This window comes from Eubalaena glacialis, chromosome 11 (assembly GCF_028564815.1).
Source record: "Eubalaena glacialis isolate mEubGla1 chromosome 11, mEubGla1.1.hap2.+ XY, whole genome shotgun sequence".
Taxonomy (NCBI): Eukaryota; Metazoa; Chordata; class Mammalia; order Artiodactyla; family Balaenidae; genus Eubalaena; species Eubalaena glacialis.
The window spans coordinates 94,276,463-94,304,401 of record NC_083726.1 but is presented as its reverse complement, the minus strand read 5'-3'; the positions used below and the strand labels follow the sequence as shown (position 1 = coordinate 94,304,401).

Here is a 27,939-nt window from a genome sequence, read left to right as displayed (position 1 = left end):
CAAACCCATTTTCCTCTTTAAGATGTTGATATAACTCAGCTCTGTTATTAACAGAGTTCAAACGTCCAGCAAACTCCTGATGTTTTCTGGAATTGGCAGTATTGATTCTATTACTCCATAAGGATAATAAGGACACTGGCCCTGGTGTAATATTTGAAAGAGAACAAAGGTAGAATAATTCATTACTTCAAAATTTACAAACTTAACAAATTTACCCCTTAGTCTATTGTTCACTTTATATAATTTAAGCAATATCATCTTCCCTTTATTCTAAAATTTGTATGTGTTTAGGGGCCCCCAAGACCACCTACTAGAGGTTCACTGATTTGCTGGAAGGACTCAAATGACTAAACATAAAGTTACAATCACAGCTAGGAATCATTACAACAGCACAGTAAGGACACATAGCCAAACCAGTGTGGGGAAAAGACACAGTAGTCAAAGACTAGAGGAATCAATTTGCAGGCTTTCCATGCTCTCTCCCTCCCATGAGGGTTCACACAAGAGTGCATACTCCCTCCAGCAGCAAAAAAGCAGCGATGTATGTACAATATTTCTGCCAGAAAAGAACATTTAAGACTCCAGACTGGAGTTCAAGGTTTTTCTGGGGGCTGGTCACGTAGGCATTCCCTGCCTAACTACAACTACCAAAATTCCAGACTCCCAGAAGGAAAGCAGGTGTTCAGTTCAGATATAAGGCAAAATAACTTCATCATTTGGGGAATGTTTCAAAAGCCATATTCCCAGATGTCAGCCAAGGGCCAAACTTGAAAGCAGGCTTTTCTAATGATAATAGTCTCAGGCCTGCTATAGTTAACTCTTTTCTACACAGTAGAAAAGGCAAAAAACATTCTCTAACACCATATACAAAAATAAACTCAAAATGGATTAAAGACCTAAATGTAAGACCATTAACCATAGAACTCCTAGAGGAAAACATAGGCAGAATACTCTTTGACATAAATCATAGCAATTATTTTTTTCTGATCTGTTTCCTAAAGCAAAAATAAACAAATGGAACCTAATTAAACTTAGAAGCTTTTGCACAGCAAAGGAAACCATCAACAAAACAAAAGCACAACCTACTAAATGGGATAAAATATTTGCAAATGATATGACTGATAAGGGGTTAACATCCAAAATACATAAACAGCTCTTACAACTCAACATCAAAACAAACAAACAAACAACTTGATTTAAAAATTGGCAAAAGACCCGAATAGGCATTTTTCCAAAGAGGAAATGCAGATGGCCAACAGGCACATGAAAAGATACTCAAATCAGTAATAATCAGGGAAATGAAAATCAAAACCACAGTGAGATATCACCTCACACCTGTGAGAATGGCTACTGTCAAAAAGAACACAGATAACAAACGCTGGCAAGGATATGGAGAAAAGGGAACCCTTGTGCACTGTTGGTGGGAATGTAAATTGGTGCATCCACTGTGGAAAACAGTACGGAGGTTTCTCAAAAAACTAAAAATAGAACTACCATATGACCCAGCAATTCCACTCCTGGGTATATATCCAAAAACAAAACAAAAACACTAATTAAAAAAGATACATGCACCCCAATGTTCATAGCAACATTATTTACAATTGTCAAAATATGGAAGCAACCTAAGTGTCCATCAACAGATGAATAAAGAAGATGTGGTGTGTGTGTGTGTGTGTGTGTCTGTGTCTGTGTGTGTGTGTATGTATGTATACATATATACACATACATACAATGGGAGACTACCCAGCCACAAAAAGGAATGAAATTTTGCCATTTGCAACAACATAGGTGGACTTGGAGGGTATTATGCTAAGTGAAAGAAGTCAGACAGAGAAAGACAAATACTGTATATCACTTATATGTGGAATCTCAAAAATACAACAAACCAGTGAATATAACAAAAAAGAAGCAGACTCACAGATATACAGAACAAACTAGTAATTACCAGTGGGGAGAAGAAAGGGGGGAAGGTTACCAGTGGGAGGAGGGAAGGGGGGAGGGGGTTAAGATGTATAAACTATTATGCATAAAATTAGCTACAAGGATTAGCTACAAGGATACTGTACAACACTGGGAATACAGCTAATATTTTATAATAACTATAAATGGAGCATAACATTTAAAAATTGTGAACTGTACATCTGTAACATATAATATTGTACATCAACTATACTTCAATATAAATAAATATAAATAAACTATAAATAATATAAATAAACTATACTTCAAAAATAAATAAATAAATAAATAAATAGATAAATAAAATTATAGCATTCCTAAAAGAAAACATAGAAATAAATCTTTGTGACTTTGGGTTAGCAAAGATTTCTCACATATAACACCAAAAGCATATCATAAAAGAAAAAAATTTATATATTGAACTTCATCAAAATTAGAAACTTCTGCTCTGCAAAAGCTGCTCTCAGGAGAGGGACAATCCACAGACTTGGAGAAAACATTTGCAAATCACATATCCAACATAAGATTTGTACCTAGAATAAATTAAAAATTCTCAAAATTCAACAATAAAAACCCCCCAAACAACCCAATTTAAAAATGAGCAAAATATCTGAATGGACCTTCATCAAAGAAGACATATAGCTGGCAAATAAGCAAATGAAATGATGCTTGCCATCATAAGTCGTGAGAGAAAATACAAATTAAAACCACAAGGAAATACTACTACATACTTATTAGAAGAGAAAAAAAAATCGTGACAATACCAAGTGCTGTCAAGGGTGCAGAACAACCAGAACTCTCACTAACTCCTGGTGGGAATGCACATGTACAGCCACTTGGAAAAATGAGTTGGCACTTCTAATAAAGTCAGTCATATACAATGGAATAATAAAAAAAAAACCTAATGATAAACACACAATGCAGATGAATCACAAATGCATTATGTTCTATGAAATAAGCCAACCTCAAAAGGCAGCACACTCTATGATTTTATTTATATGACATTCTGAGAAAGGCACAATCATAGGGGGAAAAAGACACATCCATGGTTATGAGGCATTGGGGGTAGGGCAGTGTAGGATGAGCAGAACTGTTCTATATCCGACTGTGGTAGTGGCTGTTACACAACTGTATACAAGGTCTAAACTCACAGACTGTGCACCAGAGAGAGTTTATATTACTGCATATAAATTTTCCATAATAATTTAACAAAATTAGAAACATTTTTTCTTATTATAAAACTAATACATATTCATTAGATGAAATGTAGAAAACAGCAAGACATATAAAGAGGGGAAATCACCCATAATACTACTGCTCTAACAACTATACATATTTTTTTTAATGCCAATCTATAGCAATAAAATTACATTTTGGTTTTTCCATTATGGCATTACACAAAGAGAGGTGAACAGATTTTCACCAAATCTATAGGGCATGTTTGGAATAGCCCAACCTTCCATGCAGACTACACCGCAAGCACAAAATTCACTTTGGAGAGTCCTAGGAAGTTATCTTCCAAAGCAGATGAAACTGAGGTACAATGAAAGACCCATATCAAATTGCTGATCAGAAGAGACATATGATTTAGGTTGTAAAATAGAATGAAAGAAGAAACAAACAAGTTGCAAGTACCAGTCTTGAATGGAAAGTTACAAGGGCAGGCAGTGATTTGCAATCAAGTTGCTTCTCATATGGGCCACTCTATATAGTGTTTCCAGGGTGAAAAGCTTCAGGGATCTATTTAATTGAATTATAGCTGATATTTCATCTAAGTGACATGCTCTAGTGCATATGTGTATAAAAACTTCTTTTAAAACAAAGTGGACATCATGGTATATATGGTTGTGTAACCTGCATTTTAAATTTAACTTATTATACATTAATTCATTAACTTTTTCATTTAACAAATAATAACTGAACTTCTACTATGAACCAGGGACTGTAGTGGGTGGTAGTGAAAATTTACAACAGTAAATTTTTAAAAGCCCCTGCCTTCGAAATGTTTCAGCCGAATAGTAGAGGCAACATATCAATCAGCAATGTCAATGAAGTACTCTAAGTTCTACCATAGTATTAATCATGGGATGCAATGGAAACACAAAGAAGTACCTGACTTAATTGTGAAAGGAGGTCCTCAGGGAAGTCTTTCCTGAAAAAGTAGTTATTTAAGTTAAAATCTGAATGATATACATTAGCGAGAGGAAAGAGTGGGCATTTGTGAAAATAGTTATTCTGGGGCTTTATAAATTCCACCCTACGGACACACCATCATTTAAGTCATTCTCTTGCTAATTCATGTTTCAGTTGCTTGCAACTTTTTGCTACTATAAATAATAATTTTTAGAGTTCTATTTTCCAAACAGTGTTGAAGCATTGCTTAGATTAAACCTAAATTAACCTCATCCTAATCAGCAGTGGCATGTGAGTAATAGAATAATTTACCAATAGACATTTATTTAAATCCCATTATTTTCCAGGTGCCTGAAAGACAAATATGATAAGATCGCCCTTACCTCTAATTTCAAAGAAATCAGTGAACTGGACAATATTAACATGTATTACAATATATACTACAACAGTAGTATATAAAAAAACAAACAGGGGCTTCCCTGGTGGCGCAGTGGTTGAGAATCTGCCTGCCAATGCAGGGGACACGGGTTCGAGCCCTGGTCTGGGAAGATCCCACATGCCGCGGAGCAACTAGGCCCGTGAGCCACAATTACTGAGCCTGCGCGTCTGGAGTCTGTGCTCCGCAACAAGAGAGGCCGCGATAATGAGAGGCCCACGCACCGTGATGAAAAGTGGCCCCCACTTGCCGCAACTAGAGAAAGCCCTCGCACAGAAACGAAGAACCAACACAGCCATAAAATAAAAAATAAAAAAAAAAAAAAAAACAAACAATCCCACCTTCTCCCTAGGATGAGCCACCAATAATTGTAACCAGCTCTGAGGTCTTATGTAAAGGCACAGTGGTAAGAACTCAGTCCTTTGTCATACCATTTCCCATTTACCCTGAAAGAACTGAATTTAGTTTACCTTCAAGATAACTAAGGCCTACAGTGATTTCAGGCACTCCCAAACCCAAATCCTACCTTTGACTGCCAGAATTCCTCAAGAGGAAATTCAGCTTTTCAGTCTATAACTAAGACATAAAAGGCATTACAATAAAAATATTGTTTGTAATACCTTTGCTGAAACCCATTCACAAGACATTTAAATTTATCAATAAATGGGGATATTAGATCCTTCCCTAAGTTCAGTAACAACTTAGAGAAAAGAGTCTGTCCTCAATAACCTAGCACTTAGTATAGTGTTAGAAACACACACAGATTCAAGTTTATGTAATTAAAATTTCTTAAACCACAGACTTTATAGTAGAAGTGTTTACCTTCCAAAGGCTTCATTAATAAAGCTATGACACTATGTTTCCTTTAAAGCTGACAAATGGGACTTCCCCGGTGGCACAGTGGTTAAGAATCCGCCTGCCAATGCAGGGGACACAGGTTCGAGCCCTGGTCCAGGAAGATCCCACATGCTGTGGAGCAACTAAGCCCATGTGCCACAACTACTGAGTCTGCGCTCTAGAGACCGGGAGTCACAACTGCTGAGCCTGCGTGCCACAACTGCTGAGGCCCACGCACCTAGAGCCCATGCTCCGCAACAAGAGAAGCCACCGCAATGAGAAGCCTACGCACTGCAACGAAGAGTGGTCCCTGCTCACTGCAACTAGAGAAAGCCCATGCACAGCAACGAAGACCCAACGCAGCCAAAAATAAATTAAAAAAAAAAAAAAAAAAAAAAAGCTGACAAATGTATTTACTGCCTATATTTTCCAAGGCTGTGAACAAAGGGTCTCCTAAACAACATCAGGAGCAGTGAGTAGCTCTTCCTCACACACAACATAAAAGGACACTGTACAAGAGAACTAAACTGGAAAACTTTTTACAAACATAGTCACCGCAGTTCTACCTTACCTTTTGATTTTTCTACTGGTGGAGTTTCATCCATCTCAACAAGAGGTTTTTTATTTGGAGGTTCTGGGGAATCAGGTGAATCTTTGATAATCTCAGTTTCAGCCAACTCTTCTTTTCCACGCTCTAAGATTCCTTTTAATCTTTCAGAGGGACAAATAATAAAAACTTAAAAGTTTAAATTATTAGAAATCTGAATGGTTCAATAATTAAACTAGACTTTACATACCAATCAATAAAAGATACCTGGCTCTCACAACATAAGCTTAGGAACAAATCAGAAGCTATACCTCAATTTAAAATCAGGTAAGAGAACTTAACAAATTTAAACACAAGTTTCCCTTTTCCTCCCTATAGTGCAGTAATTCAGTAATGTAGTCAGCTGTAAAATGGAGCTAAAATTATAAAAGAAAATGAAGAAGAATTTATAAAGGTAAAATTTTAAAGGTCAGAAATAATGTGATCTCTGTTGCAACAAAAAGAATAAAATACCTAGGAATAAACCTACCTAGGGAGACAAAAGACCTGTATGCAGAAAACTGTAAGACACTGATGAAAGAAATTAAAGATGATACAAACAGATAGAGAGATATACTATGTTCTTGGATTGGAAGAATCAATATTGTGAAAATGACTATACCACCCAAAGCAATCTACAGATTCAATGCAATCCCTATCAAATTACCAACGGCATTTTTCACGGAACTAGAACAAAAAATCTTAAAATTTGTATGGAGACACAAAAGACCCCGGATAGTCAAAGCAGTCTTGAGGGAAAAAAAGAGCTGGAGGAATCAGACTCCCTGACTTCAGACTATACTACAAAGCTACAGTAATCAAGACAATATGGTACTGGCACAAAAACAGAAATATAGATCAATGGAACAGGATAGAAAGCCCACAGATAAACCCACGCACCTATGGTCAACTAATCTATGACAAAGGAGGCAAGGATATACAATGGAGAAAAGAGAGTCTCTTCAATAAGTGGTGCTGGGGAAACTGGACAGCTACATGTAAAACAATGAAATTAGAACACTCCCTAACACCATACACAAAAATAAACTCAAAATGGATTAGAAACCTAAATGTAAGACCGGACACTATAAAACTCTTAAAGGAAAACATAGGCAGAACACTCTTTGACATAAATCACAGCAAGATCTTTTTTGATCCACCTCCTAGAGTAATGGAAATAAAAACAAAAATAAACAAATGGGACCTAATGAAACTTAAAAGCTTTTGCACAGCAAAGGAAACTACAAACAAGATGAAAAGACAACCCTCAGAATGGAGAAAATATTTGCAAATGAATCAATGGACAAAGGATTAAGCTCCAAAATATATAAACAGCTCATGCAGCTCAATATTAAAAAAACAAACAACCCAATCCAAAAATGGGCAGAAGACCTAAATAGACATTTCTCCAAAGAAGACATACAGATGGCCAAGAAGCACATGAAAAGCTGCTCAACATCACTAATTATTAGAGAAATGCAAATCAAAACCACAATGAGGTATCACCTCACACCAGTTAGAATGGGCATCATCAGAAAATCTACAAACAACAAATGCTAGAGAGGGTGTGGAGAAAAGGGAACCCTCTTGCACTGTTGGTGGGAATGTAAATTGATACAGCCACTATGGAGAACAGCATGGAGGTTCCTTAAAAAACTAAAAATAGAACTACCATACGACCCAGCAATCCCACTATTGGGCATATATCCAGAGAAAACCATAATTCAAAAAGACACATGCACCCCAATGTTCATTACAGCACTATTTACAATAGCCAGGTCATGGAGGCAACCTAAATGCCCAATGACAGAGGAATGGATAAAGATGTGGTACATATATACAATGGAATATTACTCAGCCATAAAAAGGAACGAAATTGGGTCATTTGTAGAGACGTAGATGGATCTAGAGACTGTCACACAGAGTGAAGTAAGTCAGAAAGAGAAAAACAAGTATCGTATATTAATGCATATATGTGGAACCTAGAAAAATGGTACAGATGAACCGGTTTGCAGGGCAGAAATTAAGACACAGATGCAGAGAACAAATGTATGGACACCAAGTGGGGAAAGTGGCAGGGGGGTGTTGGTGGTGTGATGAATTGGGAGATTGGGATTGACATATATACACTAATATGTATAAAATAGGTATCTAATAAGAACTTGCTGTATAAAAAATAAATAAAATAAAATTCAAAAAAAAACCCAATGTGATCTTTGGAAGATACTTCACAATTTTAATTTCTAAAGATATAGACAAAATACTATTTCAAATTACAAATAAGATTAAGAAATCTACTAGCATTTGTTCCCTAGTTTATGTACTGTGGAAATGTACTTATGTTCCTTAAGTTAGGAACTTAACTCCAAGCTTATTTTGAATTTCATATACTTGAAGATCAGTGGGATTTGAATGAGAATATTCTTTCCCCCCTCTTTTTTTTCCTGAAACAATTCTGTTTCAGAAACTCATCAGCCCTAAGGAAGAAGTGAACCTCTAAGGCCAAAGGGAATAAAAGTGTCCTACTTATTTATGAATGAAATAATACACTTTCCAGAATTAGCTTCAAAATATTCAGGTGGGGGAGGTGGAGGGTGGTAGTGGTGAGGGGAATGGATGTGAATATATATGAGATCTGCCATGAATTGATTAACTTTTAAAAGTAGATAATAGGTAACTCTTTATTCTACTCTTGTATTAAGTTTCAAATTTTCCATAGTAAGTTCTGTTTTTAAGGACTGACTACATTGCCATTGTAATAGTTACCTGGTTCTCTGCCTGATTTCTGGCAAGGAGGTAGAAGATAAAGCCAACTACTGATAATATGTCATGATATTTTTATTTATAGACCTTTATTACTTTTTACGTTTTTTTCCAAATTTAACCCTGACATCACTATATAAATCACGAACTGAGGAAAAGAGTGTACTATTGAGGAAGGTTTTCAGAATAGGACTATGATCTTTCATGCTTTCAAGGGTTTCCTATGCCTATTTTTATAATAGCATCTTCCACACTTTGCTGTAAATTGCTCATTTACTTGCCTACCTCTACACAACACTGTCCATTCTTCCAGGGCAGGGATCGTATGCCAAATGCCTGGCACATCATGGGCATTTAATAAGTATTCACTGAATAAAAGAAATAAAACTATGCCTTTGATGTTCATAACACATAAAAGCAACTACTGATACCAAAAATCATGTATTATGACTTTCAGAAGTTAATTAGGAAAAAAATTAAACACTTTCTTTGCCCCAATAGTAAAAAATACCATACCTGTTTAAGCCCAAGAAAGACCTTCCAGACTTGAAGAATGATAAAATAATAGTTATAAAATACAATAAACACATATTAAATGAAGTACTAATAAATAAGGTCTGAATGTTCAAATGTGCTACATGTAGAATGGGATATGCCAAAAGGCACCACAGTGCTATGTTAATTTAATTAACAAATCACCTCTCTGAATCTTGCCAAGATTTCTCCTGTTCATAATCTTTCACTGCTTTCTCTGACTTGTCCTCTTTGTCCTCCCTTTTTCTTCCTCGTTTCTTTCGTTCTTCTTCTTCTGGGGGTTTGCTCCTACATGCCATTAGACATTCCAAGACTCTTTGATGTTTCTCCGAATTGTTGATATGGGCTCTGACAAGCGTTTCTAATTCATTCCACATGATACGGTACTGTTCATCTCTAAAGTAAAGATTTAAAATAATGTTCTTACAAAATACTCTTTAAATAATATCCAAGTGTCACTTGTTACCGATAAATTTAAAAGAAATATTAAACATGGGTTTCCTTTCTCTTCCAACGGTGCAATTCTAAGTGATAATGTATCTAATTCTGCTATTTTATATTCTATATCATTTCATCTTAATCATATGTATGTGTATATACACACCCCCAAACATATAATTTACATATGGAATAAGTTAGCTCAAAAAAACAGTAAGTATCTAGAAAATGTGATATACGAGAAAGAAAGAAAAAAAACTTACCGTTTAGGGCCTTTTCCTCTTGTACCAACTGTGGAAATAGGTAGAGGATCATTTTTTCTTTCCATATCAACTAAGTTGTATATTGTTTTTTGACAGTTTAACACATCTTCTTCTGTCAAAGATTCTTTCACAATAACACTGGCTAATGGAACTACCTGTTAGATTTAAAAAAAAAAAAAGAAAGAAAGAAAAAGAAAGTCTGTCGCGAAAAATAAGTATCGAAGCATCTAGACAGTACTTGAATTGATTTTAAACATCACCATGGAGAGCTAATCTATAACCATCACTTCCATTTTCTATTACTAATTCTTTAACTGTAGCAAACTCTTATATTTCATTCTTTGCTTGATAAATGTTATTTGTAAAGAATATATAACTAATCTAGAAGAAAAACTGAAACTATTTAACACTTACCGCTTGCATATTAAAGATGGTGGTCTGTGAAATAATCATAGGCCAGTAACGGGTGTGTTTTTCTAACTGATCTTTTGCTCGTTCCAAAGGGATCTCAAGACTTCCATCGATTTTATATCTGGGGTCTAGAAAAGGAGTTAATCTGTTTTCCCTCATAAATTCACCAAAATCCTAATGATAACCAAATAAGATAAAATTAGAAACTATTTTCTAATGTTTCAGTACGGATTACATGTAACAGTCTGTTCCCCTGAGGTCTTCTGTCCTGTGATATGCAACAAAGCATTTTCTCTAACAGCCCGCCCTCCACACACTAATTTCTTCCCTTCTTTTTGAACATGAAACCTATCAGCCTTTATTCAACGGAGGTGAAGAAAGCTTCACACATTAATACATTCATGGTTCTTTCCACTTTTTAAAAACACTCATTTTTCTTCACTTCTATAATTTAACTCTTTTCTATTACATGCAGATAAAAGAATAAGTTCATCACATTAGAATACCATTTTGCTTACTTAAAAATTACCTTAATACAACATCAAAATGTTAACAGTGGTTATCTTTGAATGATGGAATTACAGGTAATTGATAGTCTTTGTTTTTGCTTTTTTTATAAAAAGAATCTACATTTTCTAAATTTTCTACAATGAATACTTACTAGCTTTCTCCTTATTTAAAAAATTATGTAAAAATAAAAATGAAAAGCCTAATCAGAAACAATTACAGTACAAAACACTTTGTGGTTTACAAAGTATATTCATATACATCATTCACATTTAATTTTTATAACCACCTTAAAAAGTAGACAGCCATGAAATATCAAAGAGGGGTGGAAGAGTGAAAAATTCAAATCAGAACAATACAATTTCTACCAAAAATAGATAAAATTTCCTTGTATGCACCTCTCAATACTATAAAAATTTATAAAATTTGTAAAAATTTATTTTCAAAGTAGCAGAATCCAAACTTTCAAATGTTTATGCTTGGCACTTAAGTTACTAGAAATAAAATTCCACCTAAAATATTAGTTTGAATCAACTTCCATTCTCTCCTATAATTCCAGCGTGTGTCAATGCTATTCAGATACTTCTCAGCATACACTGAGTATGTAAGGAAGACAACATAGTGATAAACAGCTCTTTCGAGCAAGTACTGCAGGAAATTCACCTAATTAAAACAATAATAAAAAACCAACTTCTCTAAACTTCTTTTTGCCACAGATCTTAGCATATAATACGTACTCTATGTACTTGCTGAATGACAGACTCAAAATTTATAGATATTAGAGTCTTACTGTAATCCGGTAGTCTGTAACTCTTCCTCCACATCCTTCACTAATTGAAGGCGGATCTTCTAGAATGGATCGAGAACTGCTAAGGACGTGCAAAAAAATCTCTCCTCCATGGCTACTAAGCATATGACTAATGACTTTGGAACCTGACTTTCGTGGTTGTTCCAATAAAACAGAACGACCTGTCAAAAACAAGATTACTCTATCAGTAATGAAATCCCAAGGGCTCTTAGTTCTTCCCTTAAGATTTATGTCTAGATTTTTCATTTTATTTATTGCTCTTCATATTTTAACCAGCATTGCTAATTGAGTGTATCTGCATATCAAGTCCTAAAAATCTGAATTCTAGCCTTAGCTTTCTCTTTGCGTCTCCAAGCTTACATAGTTACAGTTTTCCAAAGTAAGTACAGTGGTCTCTGGTATAATGTTTGGTTATATTATTCATTCAATTACAAGTTCATACAAAATTTTTCTCCTGGACATCAAGAAGAAAAGTGGGACAACTCTTATATAACCCTTAGGTTATCAAAGCTACAAACCATTTGGGGGAGAAAGCAAGTCTCACTTCACTTCTACAATACCTCCTTATTGGCACTGTTACTTTAACTACTTGCTACTTTACATGACCAAATGTTATTTAATCTGAACATTACATAATCTGATAATCAAACTGTGCTTAATATAACAATGAAATTAACCTTATGATAAAGGCAGAGTAACTCTTTACAACAGTGGTTCCAAAACCTAGTTATTATAAGAATCATCAGAGGAGTCATCAGAATTTAGATTTAGCAAATGGAATTCAATAATTTTTAAAAAAATTTTTTACACAAGGAAACATCGGATTTAAAGTCATATCTGTAAGAATCATATGGTATATTATTGAAAATAAGATGTTTATCTATAATAAAAATATAGTGTTTAAAGAGAAATAATTCCATATATATTTTGTAATTTAAAATTCAATAGGCCAAGATAAACAAGTCTATATTATTCTATCTTCCAAAAAAAATCAACTTAGACTCTAAATGTCTAATTTTTAAAATGAAAATTCTAAAAAAGATATTAAGTAAATTTACTTAGATACAATAGTCTGAAAGACAAAGTCAACTTATTTTTAAACATTAGTAAAACTGTTAAAGGGTATTTACCATTATATAAATTTTAAACAGCTTTGGGAAATAAAATGGTTAGACTATATTGAAGAAAACAGCTTTTCGAGAATTCACATTTTCACATATTCTCACTAATGATTTCACTTGTCATAATCTCAGTCAAAACAATTAAATGATGAAAGTTACCATTTAGAAGAAAATTAGTAAGGCAGGAGGAAGGTCTACTATTTACATCTACGGGTGAAATTCGATAAGCGCCAGTGCAATAGTGTAATTCTGAAATAGAAGAAAACACTGATTTGAAAGAATATAAAGAAATATTTCCACAATTAAAAGAGAAAAACAAGCAAAACAAAAGTTTGTTCCTTGATCCTCTACAACAATGAAAAACAAAAATTCAAAAAGAAACAAATAATCCCTACACAGTACTTAAAGAATCTTTTGATTATTCTTTTCTCTTTCAATTATTTTTAAGTACCTACCAATGTTATTTGTCCTTGGTGTGCACCACTTTAACGTTATTGTTTCTTTAAATGAGCCTTCTCTACTGCTTCCACTTAAGTGGTTATCACCTTTAAAAATAAGTTAGAGAAATAATAACATTACTAAATAATCACAAACTTCAAATGTTTGACAAGATTTCCAAGAGTTTAAGGTCTATAAGAGAAAATACCTCTGGGAGAACATCTTTTTTTAGAAAGTCTCCTAGAAAAATACCAAATTGAGTTTGGATATCAGTTATTATTAAAATAAGTACTTTGTTTTCCTCCAAATTTCTCATTAATTAATTTAATCATTTCAGTCACTACACTAAAAATCAACAGCAAATTTTTTAAAATTTTAAGAATCTACAACTGCTACCCTCCGACACCATTAAACGATAAAATAACATGGTTATGTAGAAAGCTTCAGGAATCTAAAATGCACAACTCATTGTACTGAATCCCAATAAATTTATTAGAAGAAACATAAAATGAGGAATCTATAAGGTAAATATATAAGAAGATGTAACAGTGAGCACTTTTTGCCTTAATGGAGTTCAGAGTAAACAGATGTTAAAATAATAATGAACACTGAAGTCTTAAACCCCTCAAGGTCATCCAAGAGGGTTGGAATCAACTTCTTCCAAACTTATGTTAACGTTGATATTTTGACCTCTTCCCATAAAAAACAAATGTTCTTAACACCATCCAGAACAGTGAATCCTTTCCAGAAGGTTTTCAACTTTCTTTGCCAAGATCCATCAGAGGAATCACTACCTATGGCAGTTATAGCTTTATGAAATACATTTCTTAAATAGTAAGACCTGAAAGTCAAAATTACTCCTTGATCCATGTGCTGTGGAAAGGATGTTGTGTTAGCAGGCAAGAAAACAACATTAATCTCATTGTATGTCTCCATCAGAGCTCTTGAGTGACCAGGTGTACTGTCAATAAGCAGTAATATTTTGAAAGAAACCTTTTTTTCTGAGCAGTAGGCTAAATCGTAGGCTTAAAATAATCAGTAAACCATGTTGTCAACAGATGTGCTGTTATCCAGGCTTTGTTGTTGTACTGATAGAGCACAGGTGGAGTAGATTTAGTGTAATTCTTAAGGGCCCTAGGATTTTCAGAAGGGTAAATAAGCTTTGGCTTCAACTTAAAGTTACCAGCTGCATTAGCCCCTAATAAGAGTGTCACCCTGTCCTTTGAAGCTTTGAAGTCAGGCACTGACTTCTCCTCTCTAGCCATCAAAGTCCTAGATGACATCTTCTTCCAATAGAAGGCTGTTTCATCTACACTGAAAATCTGTTTAGTGCAGCCACCTTCATGAATTATCTGACCTAGATCTTCTGGATAACCTGCTGCAGCTTCTATATCAGCACTTGCTGCTTCACCTTGCACTTATATGTTATGGAGACAGTTTCTTTCCTTAAACATCATGAACCATCCTCTGCTGGCTTCAAACTTTTCTTCTGTACCTTCCTCACCTCTTTCAGCCTTCACAGATTGAAGAGAGTTAGGGCCTTGTTGTGGATGAGGCTTTGGCTTGAGGGAATGTTGTGGCTGGTTTGATCTTCTACCCAGACCACTATAACTTTCTCCATATCAGCAATAAGGCTGTTTCACTTTCTTATCATTTGTGTGTTCACTGAAGTAGCACTTTTAATTTCCTTCAAGAATTTTTCGGCTAACTGTTTGGTGCAAGAGGCCTCGCTTTCAGTCTATCCTGGCTTTTCGACATGCCATCCTCACTAAGCTGAATCATTTCTAACTTTTGATTTAAAGTGAGAGACATTTCACAGCAAAGGAAACCATAAACAAAACGAAAAGACAACCAACAGAATGGGAGAAAATATTTGCAAGTAATGCGACCCAACAAGGGATTAGTCTCCAAAATTTACAAACAGCTCATTCAGCTCAATATCAAAAAAAAACAACCCAATCAAAAAATGGGCAGAAGACCTAGAGACATTTCTCCAAAGAAGACATAGCTTCAGCTGGCCAACAGGCATATGAAAAGATGCTCAACATCACTAATTACTAGAGAAATGCAAATCAAAACTGCAATGAGATATCACCTCACACTGGTCAGAATGGCCATCATCAAAAAATCTGCAAACAATAAATGCTGGAGAGGGTGTGGAGAAAAGGAAACCCTCTTGCACTGTTGGTAGAAATGTAAATTGATACAGCCACTATGGAGAACAGTATGGAGGTTCCTTAAAGAACTAAAAATAGAGCTACCATATGATCCAGCAATTCCACTCTTGGGCATATATCCAGAGAAAACCATCGTTCGAAAGGATAAACGCACCCCAATGTTCACTGCAGTGCTGTTTACAATAGCCAAGACATGGAAGCAACCTAAATGTCCAGCGACAGACAAATGGATAAAGAAGATGTGGTACATATATACCATGGAATATTACTCAGCCATCAAAAAGAATGAAATAATGCCATTTGCAGCAACATGGATGGACCTGGAGATTATCAGACTAAGTGAAGTGAGACAGAGAAAAACAAGTATCATATGATATCACTTATATGTGGAATCTAAAAAAAATGATACAAATGAACTTATTTATGAAACAGAAACAGACTCACAGACTTAGAGAATGAACTTATGGTTACCAGGGGGGAAGGGAGAGGGGGAGGGATAGATTGGGAGTTTGGGATTGACATGTACACACTGCTATATTTAAAATAAAATGCCTTTCCATGAAAAAAAAATAAAGTGAGAGATGTGCAACTCTTCCTTTCTTAGAGGCCACTGTAGGGTTATTAACTGGACTAATTTCAATATTTCTGTGTCTCAGGGAATAGGGAGGCCCAAGGAGAGGGAAAGAGATGGGGAATAGCCAGTCAGTGGAGCAGTGAGAACACACACAACATTTATGGAATAAGTTCTCTGTCTTATATGGGTACAGTTTGTGGCACCCCAAAACAATTTACAAGAGCAACATCAAAGATCATTGATCACAGATCACCATAACAAAAATAATGATGAAAAAGTTTGACATACTGCGAGAATTACCAAAATGTGACACAGAGACATGAAGTGAGCAAGTGCTATTGAAAAAATGTCGCCAAAGATTTGCTCAACCCAGGTTGCCACAAACATTCAATTTGTAAAAAAACACAACATCCGTGGAGCACAATAAAGCAAAGCATGATAAAATGAGGTATGTCCGTATTTGTTCCATTAGCCTAGTCTTTCCCAAAGTAAATTCAATAGAACACTAGTTCCATGGCCATTAATGGGTGATATTGTCAGGTAAGTTTGGAACGGGATGGACTAAAGTCAATCAGGTTTATTTACTCAAGAACTTCTCAAAGCTGTTAGTATGCTTTCATATGTTAGATCCTACAAAATAGTATTTTCCAATGTCTCTTACTTACCACTTTTCAGAAAATCTACATGTGCATCTTTGTGATGAAGTAGCTCCACGTCGTAATTGGCAGATGTGTTAGCATGTTGTTCTTCCTTAAAGCAAAATTTAAAATAACTTGGTTTTGTTTTTAAAACAATGAAGTAATTATTCATTTTGCTTAAAGTGAGATCAAATATACCCAACAATAATTAGCTATAATAAGGGGATAGTTTGCTCAGTAATTAATCTATTTAAAGATGCAATAATTTTCCACAGCAATATAAACTATATTAAAAAACTATTGGCTACATATCAGTAATAAAGTAGTGATTTTTCTTATGTTATGTCAGAATTAACATAGATGGTTCATCTAGAAATTTTAGAATTTTTACTCTGAATGCATTGTCCTGCCAATACTTTTTATACACAAATATGATGTAATTGAAATAGTTTACTCAATGTAAAATAGTTGATTAAAGGAGGAAATAGCATCTTTAAATACCTATAGTAAATTAGCAAGCACCAATTATATAAAATAGCAAATACAGACTAATAAACAAGTTTAGTAACTTGTCCTCACTAAATAGTAAATAGAAACTTCAATATTATCTATTTACAAGAAAAAGACAAAGATTGAGGAGTCACACCAGTAGCACACAAATATGGTCAAATTTAAAAAGCAAGGTATCTGTCACCCTCAGGGTATTTTTCTTATAACTCATGAAATCATATTAAAGTACATCTATTATGCTATTTTAGTTGTTCACTGCTGCCTCACCTAAACTGTTCTATTGGTTAAGGCTATAATTTCTATTAAAGAGCCAGCCAGTGGTATAAGGAGGAAATTAATAATGAAAAGATTACATTTCTCATGCAATTTAGTTTTCATCATATGGTGGCAAAAAAAATGAAACTGGACTTATGAGAAAGCTAATTTAAATTTTTAGGTATACTGGCTACTTTACATTTGTAAATATTATCAATACAATTAAATGTAACTCCCCTCAGTAAAAATTCATTTGAAGCTTTCTATGGGCCAGGCATTGTGCTGGTCTTAGACAACTAAATAACATAATGAAAATGACAAGGTAGTAATAGATTCCTAAGAAAATCCATTAGTAAAATCATAAGACTCATATGTTTTTCAGCTAGAATCATAAACTTGTTTAAAACTATAAACTATTTTTCCCTAGTTAGACCTATTAGTTACAAACACCTTTATACTGGGTAGGCAAGAATAAAAATATAAGAAAGAAAAGATCTACTAGAACACACAAAGTGAGTAAAATCTAATAACAACTGTCAGGAAAAGAATCACAGAAAAAGTAATCATTTCAGATAGAAATTATATTTTGATGAAAGTAATGAGAACAAAATTAAAAACAAAAAAGTTGATACAGAATGTTCTTATTAGGAAAAAAAAATACAGCACTTTGTTCTGTGATCCTTTCTTGTTGCTTTTCATTATTTACTAACCTGGTCAAAGACACTGAATGTGTGCTAGCAAAACAGAAAATATGATATGGGAAGAAAAAGTTAAGGTTCATTAAAATAAATAATACATATCAAATATTTAAAAAGCAAAGCAGAGCTTTCAAAACAGCAAGAAAAAGAACTGCCTACCTTCATTGGAATATTTGTAATAGTAGTTGAAGCCAAGTCGAAATGCTGCTGTACTAAAATATTTAATTTGGTAGCAAGATGCCGTCCTGCACGAACACTATGAACTTCGCTGGTTAAAACGGGGGACAACTATAGAAAGGTATGAAAAAAAAACCCCACAAAACTTTAATACATTTTAACTTCGTGCTAAATATTTTACTTCAACCCATGAAAATTAAGTACTTTTACTTGTGAGAATTTAGGGGGAAAAAGGTCCATAAATTAACCATAATCATTATTTTAGTAATACATTTTTATACATTCATTCATTCAACAGACAGGTATTAAAGAGAACTTACTGTATAAATTGCCAGAAACTGTGTGAGCTACTGGAGGATACCGCAGTGAACAGGCAAAATCCCTGTCCTCTTGAAACTTAGCGTAGAATAGTCTTCGATTTAAATATATATTTTAATTTATAATTTTTACTTCTATTTATCTATATGCAAAATTGATTTGAAGTGCCCCACAGAAATACTGTAGAAAAAATAATTAATTTTGTGGAGAGGACAAACCTCTGCAGATACTATGACTTATTACAAAGAATGAAAATCACTACAATCATCATATTTTGTCACCAAGAAATGTATAAGGCAGCCAAAAGTTACTTATAACAAGGTAACAAATTTTACTCATTCCAGGGTAATAGTACTTATTGTAAGTAAATTATTTACTTATCTCAAAGTAAAGCCAATATAATGTCATGTTACCAAGAGTCAGAAAAAAGTTAACAAAAAATGGGCTTATGCTGGAAACCACATAAAACACGATGATAGAGATAATGACCTAAAAAAAACAATCAGCTATAAAAAAAATCATTATCTAAGTTAATACTTCACATGTTTATATTAAGTAATGCTAAATAAAAAAACAAAAACAAGAACATACACATTTAATATAGTTATACAAACACACGTCTGTATTTCTAAACACAGACCACCAATGGAGAATATCATGTGATGTGAATCCATTTAACAATCAACAGACTCATCTCTTCCTTTAAAGTTGTTCAGATTTATTTGAAAAGTAAAACCAAAGTTGGAAATTAGTCTTTTACCCCTCTGGATAGGTAAAGTTAATTTCTTTGTTATAGGAGTGTATTTTGATTAAAGAGTGTATTGTTTTCCTAATGAGGAGAAAAAACAGTTCTACAGAGTAAGAAGTCATTAAAGCAACTGAAATCCATTACAGTAATTGAAATTTGAGGAACAATACAAATTGTGTATGGTTTGAGAACACAGTTATTTAAAATAAACATCAACAGGCAAACCAAACAAAATACTTTCAAAATCTACAATTATAACATAAAGAACCAATCTAGGTACTTTGCCATACAGGTTGCTTTCAAAACTCTAAATATTTTTGTCTCAGAAAATCTTGGCAACCTGATCATTCTTATGCTAAACCTTCTCAGCATTTATTATTAATAATTAGCAATGATCTCTTCTTCCATCACTTCTGCACTTACCTCTTTTTTAGGACGATCAGATACAAGGCTGTCTTCACCAACTGGGTAGGTGTGGATCAAGACTAGCTCACACTTCTGAATCTGCATGAGACTTAAAGAGAAACTTTTCACTTAGAACATAAGACTATATACTACGTAAAGAATTCAGGCAGGTAAACTATAAAAAGTTTTATATACTAAAACAGTGTGTCTCTATAACCAGATACTACGGTTAACATAAAAGTTAAATATTGAGAAAGACTGTATAACTGCTGTACTTGTATGAACATTTAATGAATAATTTATATGAGTTTAATTCAAATGCAAAAATGATCATTTTGTGTATTCGAAGGATAAGATAAAGGGAAAATTCTTATACTCTGGTATAATTTTCAATAGATAACTGCCACAGAGAAAATGAATATATTGTGTATTAATTTCCCTTTTACTAGTGTTTTTCAAGAACAAATTATATTACCTATAATTGGTTATTTCCAAGAATACAGAATTTGTAATACTAAAAAGTTACCCCCAACTTTTTATTTTATTTATTTTTTGCCCCCTCCATTTTATTTTATTTCTTTTTTTAAATTGAGGTACAGCTGATGTACAATAAAAGTTTCAGATATACGACAGTGATTCACAATTTTTAAAGGTTATACTCCATTTCTGGTTACTATAAAATACTGGCTATATTCCCCATGTTGTACAATATATCCTTATAGCTTATTTATTTTATACATAGTAGTTTGTAACTCTTAATCCCTACCCCTATCTTGCCCCTCTCCCCTTCCCTCTCTCACTGGTAACTACTAGTTTGTTCTCTATATCTATGAGCCTACTTTTTATTTTAAAATTTCCAAACCTACAGAAAAATTGAAAGAAAAGTACTATTCAATGAACACCCATATATCCTTAACATAGATTAGCTAATTAGCTGTTAGCTACATTTGTTTTCACTATAAATGCCTAAATAGATGTACATTCTTTTTTTTTTTTTTACTAAGTCATCTGAGAGTAAGTTGCAGAGGAAATGATATTTCATTCCTAAATACCTCAGCATGCTTCCTTCTCCTAGTGAGAATAATCCTACTCGTTGACAATAATACCAGTACTCCACCTAGAAAATTAATAGTAGCTCGATCTAATACAGACTCCTCACAGCAACTGTCCCAAACATATCTTTAGTGGCTTTTTTCTTTTTAAAAAATTCAGGCAATATAATTAGTTATGTTTTGATTTGGTACATACTGAATAATGCCACCAATGATTTGCTCATTTTATAGATTTGTAATACAGAGTATGAGAACAAGCCATCAAAAAAAATATGCATTATAAATTTATGTATTATTTTATCCTTCTGCTTACCTTTCCTGTGAGCCAAAAGTAAAATTTTAAACTTAAAGGGAAATGGGACAAGAAGTTTCTGATCGAACATACGTTTTTGACTAATTTGTAGAGCCAGTAGAGAATTCAAGGGAATGGTACCAATTACCATTAAAATTATTGGAATAATTATAATGAAATAAATATGACTACAAAATGGAATATTTATTCCATTTATGGATTATACTCACTGATCTGAATTTGCAGCAAGCTTGTTATGTTCATGAATTGTTTCCTGGACACAGTCCTCAAGCATTCGCACATGACTATCACTATGGCATAAAAAAGATAAAACCAACTTAAATAAATAAATAGTAAGAGAAAAAACTAAACACACTATTCAGCTGTAGTATCTTGTTACAGGCACCTAAAATTACTTCAATAAGGACTGTCTGCAGTGTGCTCATTCACAATACCGAACAACCAACTGAATGAAAAACTAGTGAGGAAAAAAAAGTCAAATCGACCTACGTGATAACAATCTAAACGGTTTTCACTGAGATGAACTGGATATTTTAGAACTGGATAAACACAGTTTCGATATTAGAAAGGCCACATGTGATATCCTTAAATGCTAACATGTTGCCCCTGCTTTTTTTTTAAAAAAACTACAATAGGATATTAAAATTCCCTCAGTGAAAGAATTACTGTGATTAATGTCTCACCTTTTTGCATTAGTAATGCAAATTATTCGTCCTCTATTTCCAACACGTTCTGCATTCTCCATTAGTAGAGTACGAGCCTCATGTTGGTATTCGGTAATTTTACAGAGGGTTTCCACTGCTGCAACAAGACCATGCAGAATACTGCAGCATTCTGGATCTGCCCGTGGATTAGGAGGCCCAACAGCAGCTAATGCTGCCATCAGCTAAGTAAAAGGGAAAACAATCATGTTGACAAGAATAAGCACAAGTCAGACAAAGGCATCACAAGAAAATGAAACTACAGACCAATGTATCTTATAAATATGGATACAAATATCCTCAACAAAATACTAGCAAACTGAATCCAGCAACATATAAAAAGAATTATATACCATGACCAAGTTGGACTTATCCCAGGAACACAAAGTTGGTTTAACATCTAAAAATTAATTAATGCAAACGATATCAATGGAATTTTTAAAAATCACATGATCATCCCCATAAATACAGAAAAAGCATTTGACAAAAATCTAAAACCCTTTCATGATAAAAAACACTCAACAAACTAGAAACAGAAGGGAACTTCCTCAAGCAGATAAAAGGCATCTATGAAAAACCTACACATAATATCATGCTTAATAGTGAAAACTAGATGTGTTCCCTCTAAGATCAGAAACAGAAGGATATCCACTCTCACCACTTCAATTCAATACTATACTAGAGCTTCTAGCCCAAGCATTAGGAAAGAAAAAGAAATAAAAGGAATTCAGATTGGAAAGGAAGAAGTAAAACTATCTCTATGTTGCAGATGACATGATCTTGTATGTAGAAAATCCTAAGGAATCCATTAGAAATTTTTTAGAAATAATAAGCAAGTTCAGCAAGGTTGCAGGATACATGATCAACAGACAAAAACCAATTGTATTGCTGTACACTTGCAAAGAACAATCCAAAAATGAAATTAAGAAAACAATTCCATTTCTAATAGCACCAAAAAGAATAAAATGCTTAGGAATAAATTTAACAGAGGAAATGCAGATTTTATACTCTGAGAATTATGAAATATTGTTGAAAGAAATTGAAGATCTAAATGAATAGAAAACATCCTATGTTCATGGACTGGAATACTTATTATTGTTAAGATGACAACACTACCCAAACTGAACTACAGATTAAACATAATCCCTGTCAGAATCCCAGCTGACTTCTTTGTATTGATAGAAATTGATAAGTTGATTCTAAAATTCATATGGAATTACAAGGGATACAGAATAGCTAAAACACTCTTAAAAAAGAACAAAGTGTGAGGACTTTGCTTTATATATGCATAAAGATACGCTGGAAGGACCCATTAAAAACTAATAGTGGTGGGCTTCCCTGGTAGCGCAGTGGTTGAGAATCTGCCTGCCAATGCAGGGGATACGGGTTTGAGCCCTGGTCTGGGAAGATCCCACATGCCGCGGACCAACTAGGTCTGTGAGCCACAACTACTGAGCCTGCGCGTCTGGAGCCTGTGCTCTGCAACAAGGGAGGCCGCGACAGTGAGAGGCCCGAGCACCGCGATGAAGAGTGGCCCCCGCTTGCCACAACTAGAGAAAGCCCTCGCACAGAAACGAAGACCCAACACAGCCATAAATAAATAAATAAAATTAATTAAAAAAAAAAAAAACTAACAGTGGTGGGGATAAATAGTGATGTGCTGGTAAACCAGCTCTCCAAAGGGAAAAAAAAAACCCCCTAATTTGTAGTGTTTGCCAATATCTATGGTTAAGTACTCCCATGATCGCTACTTTCAAGCTTTCACTGAATGTAAAGTTGATAGGAGATGCACACACTCAGCTCTCCCAAGTTGGTATAACCAGGCTCTAGCACACCACTAACTGGAACAGAGGATGAGTGGGAAATTTTTCAAGGCTTAGCTTTTGCTTACACACACTCACACACACACACATATGTATACATGCAAGTATATATGTAAAATTTATTTTTAAACTACATAGGTATTACCTATTCATAAAAAGTGATCAAAAATGAAAGAAAAAATACTGTACATGTAGGACTATAAAAAGTCCCTGGTACATAGGAGAAAAAATAAAAAGCTGCTTTTTAGGACAGGGGTGTTGTGGTCCTGGGAAAGCAGCAGAAAGCTTAACTTCTGGAGTCAGATAACTATGGACTGAAATTCTGGCTCTGACTTTTAATATTGTGTGACCCTGGTTTATCTCTCCTAGCTTTTTTCCTAATCTGAAAGTGAAACTAATAATAGAACCTGTGCCACATTAGTATGATACTTTCAAACTTCATTTAATTTAGCCATCAAAAACAAGACCAAAACTCCTGAAATCTGATAAATTTTTTGTAATAAGATCTACAATGTAGAGGATAGAGTCACGTGCTGTAACAGAAAGAGCCCTGGACCCAGGTATGCAAGTCAAACTACCTCTGGCACCTGTGGGCTTCAGTTCCTTCACCTGCACAAAGAAGGAGTCAAAGCAAAAGATGTCTACAATCCTTCCAGCCCAAACATTCTTCAATCAATCTACTTCAATTGCTTCTCATGATCAGTCACAATAACTAGAGAAAGGTGTGACACAGACAACCAAAGCTAAACATTAAATGTGTTTACACAGACAAGATTATACATAATTTATGGGCTTCCCTGGTGGCGCAGTGGTTGAGAATCTGCCTGCCAATGCAGGGGACACGGGTTCGAGCCCTGGTCTGGGAAGATCCCACATGCCGTGGAGCAACTAGGCCCGTGAGCCACAATTACTGAGCCTGCGCTCCGCAACAAGAGAGGCCGCGATAGTGAGGGGCCCGCGCACCGCGATGAAGAGTGGCCCCCGCTTGCCGCAACTAGAGAAAGCCCTCGCACAGAAACGAAGACCCAACACAGCCATAAATAAATAAATAAATAAATAAATAAAATTTTAAAAGATTATACATAATTTATACAAAATGTCAATTATTTTATATCATCTTAAACATTAGGGATTTGCTATATAGTTGCCTTCACACCTGGAGTTTCCCCTTCTGTCCATAATCTAAAAGCAATGCGTGTGATATAATATGCCTTCACCTTCAGAAAGCAGAAGGAAGCAGTAATTCTCGCATCATCAGTATAGCTCCCATTATTAAATGCATACCTCTTACTGCACTGCAGAGGTGCAGTAACGAAAATCTATTCAAATTTGTACTTATTTTTATTTATACACAACTAGAGAAGCTTCAGGCTTCTTTCACAGTACCTCTTGAAAGAACAAAGCAGAATACACGCTATTTCAAAAAGATAGTACAGGGGGAATGTATGGAATCCTTAATATTTTTTCAAGCAATGAAAGAATAAAGAACATTCTGGAGTGATATAAACGCAAAGCCAAGCCAATAAAAGCCCCCCTTCAGTGAGTTACCGCAAAAGAAAAAAAGGTTAGATATGTTTACATATTATAATATTAATCACAACATTTTAAGACCAAACATTGTAAGAAACACATTTTCATTAAAACACATTTGGATGGGATTATTTCCACTAAAGGGCATCCATTAACAGAAAAATTTTAACATGAAATAGTTCAAATAATGTATTCAAATATTTCACTAATGCCTGTCTCTCATGTTCATATTCATCAGTGAAGGACCTAATAGACTGAAGTCTTCTATCCACCTAAAACGACAGAAAAGAACGTAATCTACAACAAATTCAATATCCTTAGACACGTTTAAAAAGCATAAACTTGATGAATTGAGCATGGGTTTATTTCTGCTCCCTAAAACTCCACTAAAACTGTAGTAAAGGAATTTAATTTAAAAAAGCAAACACCAAAGGGGGGGAAAAACCCCCATAAACCCACAAAGATGAAGAGAATGGAAGAGGAAACAAGAGAACAATCGAGAGATGTCAGCAAGAATGTATGAAAATGGATGGAGGAATGGTAATGGACTTAGCAAGACTGAATAAACTGAAATCTAAGCGCCTACAGGGGAAAAAGGCAAGATGATATGCCTTTCAGAATCCAAGAGAAGTTCAGGAACTGGAGGCATCAAGTACCACATAAAGCAAGGATGAGGCAAGATACTGAAAACTGAATGACTTGAAGCCAGTATAAGGAACAGCTTGACTCCCAATCCTACTCACACCCTACCCATGCAAGTGACTCCCTCTTCCTGATCCCCCCCAGATACAGAATCACAGTCGTTGGAGGAAATGAACCAGAGAGATACCAAGCACGGATACCACAAAGCACAGCAGAGCGTCAGGGGAAGATACTAGACCAGTGCTGCCCAAAAGAACTTTCTCTGATGGAAAAGTTCTATAACTGCGCTGTACATTAGCCACTATCCACATGTGGCCTACTGAGCATTTGAAACATGGCTAGTGCTACAGAGAAACTGGATTTTTTAATTGCATTTAATTTTAATTAATTGAAATTTAAATAGTAGCTATTTGATAGCTAATAGTAGCTACATATGGCTAGTAGCTACTATATTGGACAGCACAGTACTAGACCAAAAACAGAAGGACTGAGTGAAAGTTCACCTACTGGATGGTAGAACCTACCCTCTCCCCTGGCTCCCAGAAGGCTGACAACCAAGTTTATAGCATACAGGTGGAAGAGTGGAAGATCTTCTCTGGAGACCCTGAGAAGTCCCGGAGAGACAATCTGTCTATTCTGACATCTGGAGGCCTCCCAGGGAAAACAACTAGATTAAATCACGATGAAGGCCAGTCAGCAATACCTACTCCACAACATGCAGATCTTCTAACCTGCTGTTTAGTGCCCTGCTTTTAAATAAGGTTGCATAGCTAAATATCAGTAGGCATTTAAGAAAAGCCTCAACATGAAAAGAACACTGAAAACACACGGAGACCAAAAGAAAACTTCAAATAAACTAATACCTTTGGATTAAAAAATTACACCCATAAAACAAGAAAAGGATATGACAAAAATGGACATAATTAGAGCATAAGTAAAAGTTCTTGGAAATTAAAAATAAGATCAAATAAAAAGTTCCATATAAGGATTAAAAGGAAATAGGTAAAAGGCCCAGAAAGAACAACGATGGGAGGATCAGTGAGAAAAAGAATAAGGAATTTAATCCAGGAAGTCCAACATCCCATTCATAGGGATTCCAGAAAAACACAGAACACAAAGACAAGAACATTATCAAAGAAACAATAGGGGAAATTTTCCTGAAGAATATAAAGCCTAGCACAATGAATGAGAAAAGACCAACACCAAGGCCAATCATTGAGAAATTTCAGAACATAAAGGGGGAAAGAAAAGATTCTAAAAGGTTTCAGAGAGAAATTATGAAGAAAAATGATACTGGACTTCACAATAACACTGGGAGTTATAAAACAGGGGGGAAAGGACCTCAGAATTTTGAGGAGAAAATTATTTCCAATCTGAAATTTTTATACCTCAAGTATCAATAAACTGTAAGGTAAGTTACAAGAATTCTGGAGGTTATATTTTACCAAAATAAGAGATTACACACACACACACACAAAAGCAAGGAGGATGACAGCAGTGCACCAGGCCTAGAAAGCAACCAGTTCAAAGTGCAGCCCAAGACTGCGTTCCAAGAAGTTTTTCAAGGGAAAAAAAAAAAAATCAAACTACTAAAATTCTAATACATTAATGATAAGTATATTGAGAAGTTTCACAGAGACATGAGGAAAAGCAACAATAGATTCTCAGAAAACTAAGCATATTAAAGGGGAAAAAAAGGAAATGATAAATTCCAGGAACACCAAAAAGTTGTACAACAAAGGAAATAACACAGAAGTCAAATCATTATGCTGTAGACCTTAAACTTATACAGTGCTGTATGTCAACTATATCTCAATAAAACCTTAATAAAACACAAAGGAAATAATCGCATATACTACTTGGCTTAGCAATGGATAACACTTTATGTAGACATTATAATGTAAACACGAAATTTTGAATTAACCAAAACTTCTGATATAATATTGAGAAAATCAGGGAAGGGAAGAAGGCAGTGAGAGTGGCATGGGTGAGAGGAAGTATAAAAGGTAAATCCTCATCGACAATAATGATAAATAAGGTTTAAATTGAGAACTCTGTAAATAGCAGTAAAAACATGTTATTTAGAAATAGGAAGTAAATACTAGATGAGCTAAAGAGTTGAAAGCTTGCTTCTAGAAAGTGGG

General features: G+C 34.5%; 1 protein-coding gene across 3 annotated transcripts in view; it reads right to left on the bottom strand.

Annotated features, from left to right (window-relative positions):
* INTS13 (integrator complex subunit 13) overlaps positions 1 to 27,939 on the bottom strand; it is a 33,329-nt gene that overhangs the window by 1,112 nt on the left and 4,278 nt on the right. For 2 of the 3 annotated variants that reach the window (XM_061204725.1, XM_061204727.1), the window contains 13 exons: positions 21,783 to 21,985; positions 21,309 to 21,389; positions 19,753 to 19,843; positions 18,246 to 18,374; positions 16,651 to 16,735; positions 13,252 to 13,341; positions 12,956 to 13,045; positions 11,658 to 11,836; positions 10,364 to 10,534; positions 9,950 to 10,104; positions 9,414 to 9,644; positions 5,937 to 6,076; positions 6 to 141 (listed from right to left, as the gene is read on the bottom strand). In XM_061204725.1, the coding sequence (XP_061060708.1) occupies positions 6 to 141; positions 5,937 to 6,076; positions 9,414 to 9,644; positions 9,950 to 10,104; positions 10,364 to 10,534; positions 11,658 to 11,836; positions 12,956 to 13,045; positions 13,252 to 13,341; positions 16,651 to 16,735; positions 18,246 to 18,374; positions 19,753 to 19,843; positions 21,309 to 21,389; positions 21,783 to 21,985 (1,781 nt within the window). The remainder of the gene's footprint in view (positions 1 to 5; positions 142 to 5,936; positions 6,077 to 9,413; positions 9,645 to 9,949; positions 10,105 to 10,363; positions 10,535 to 11,657; positions 11,837 to 12,955; positions 13,046 to 13,251; positions 13,342 to 16,650; positions 16,736 to 18,245; positions 18,375 to 19,752; positions 19,844 to 21,308; positions 21,390 to 21,782; positions 21,986 to 27,939) is intronic. The other variant, XM_061204726.1, reaches the window with a different exon arrangement.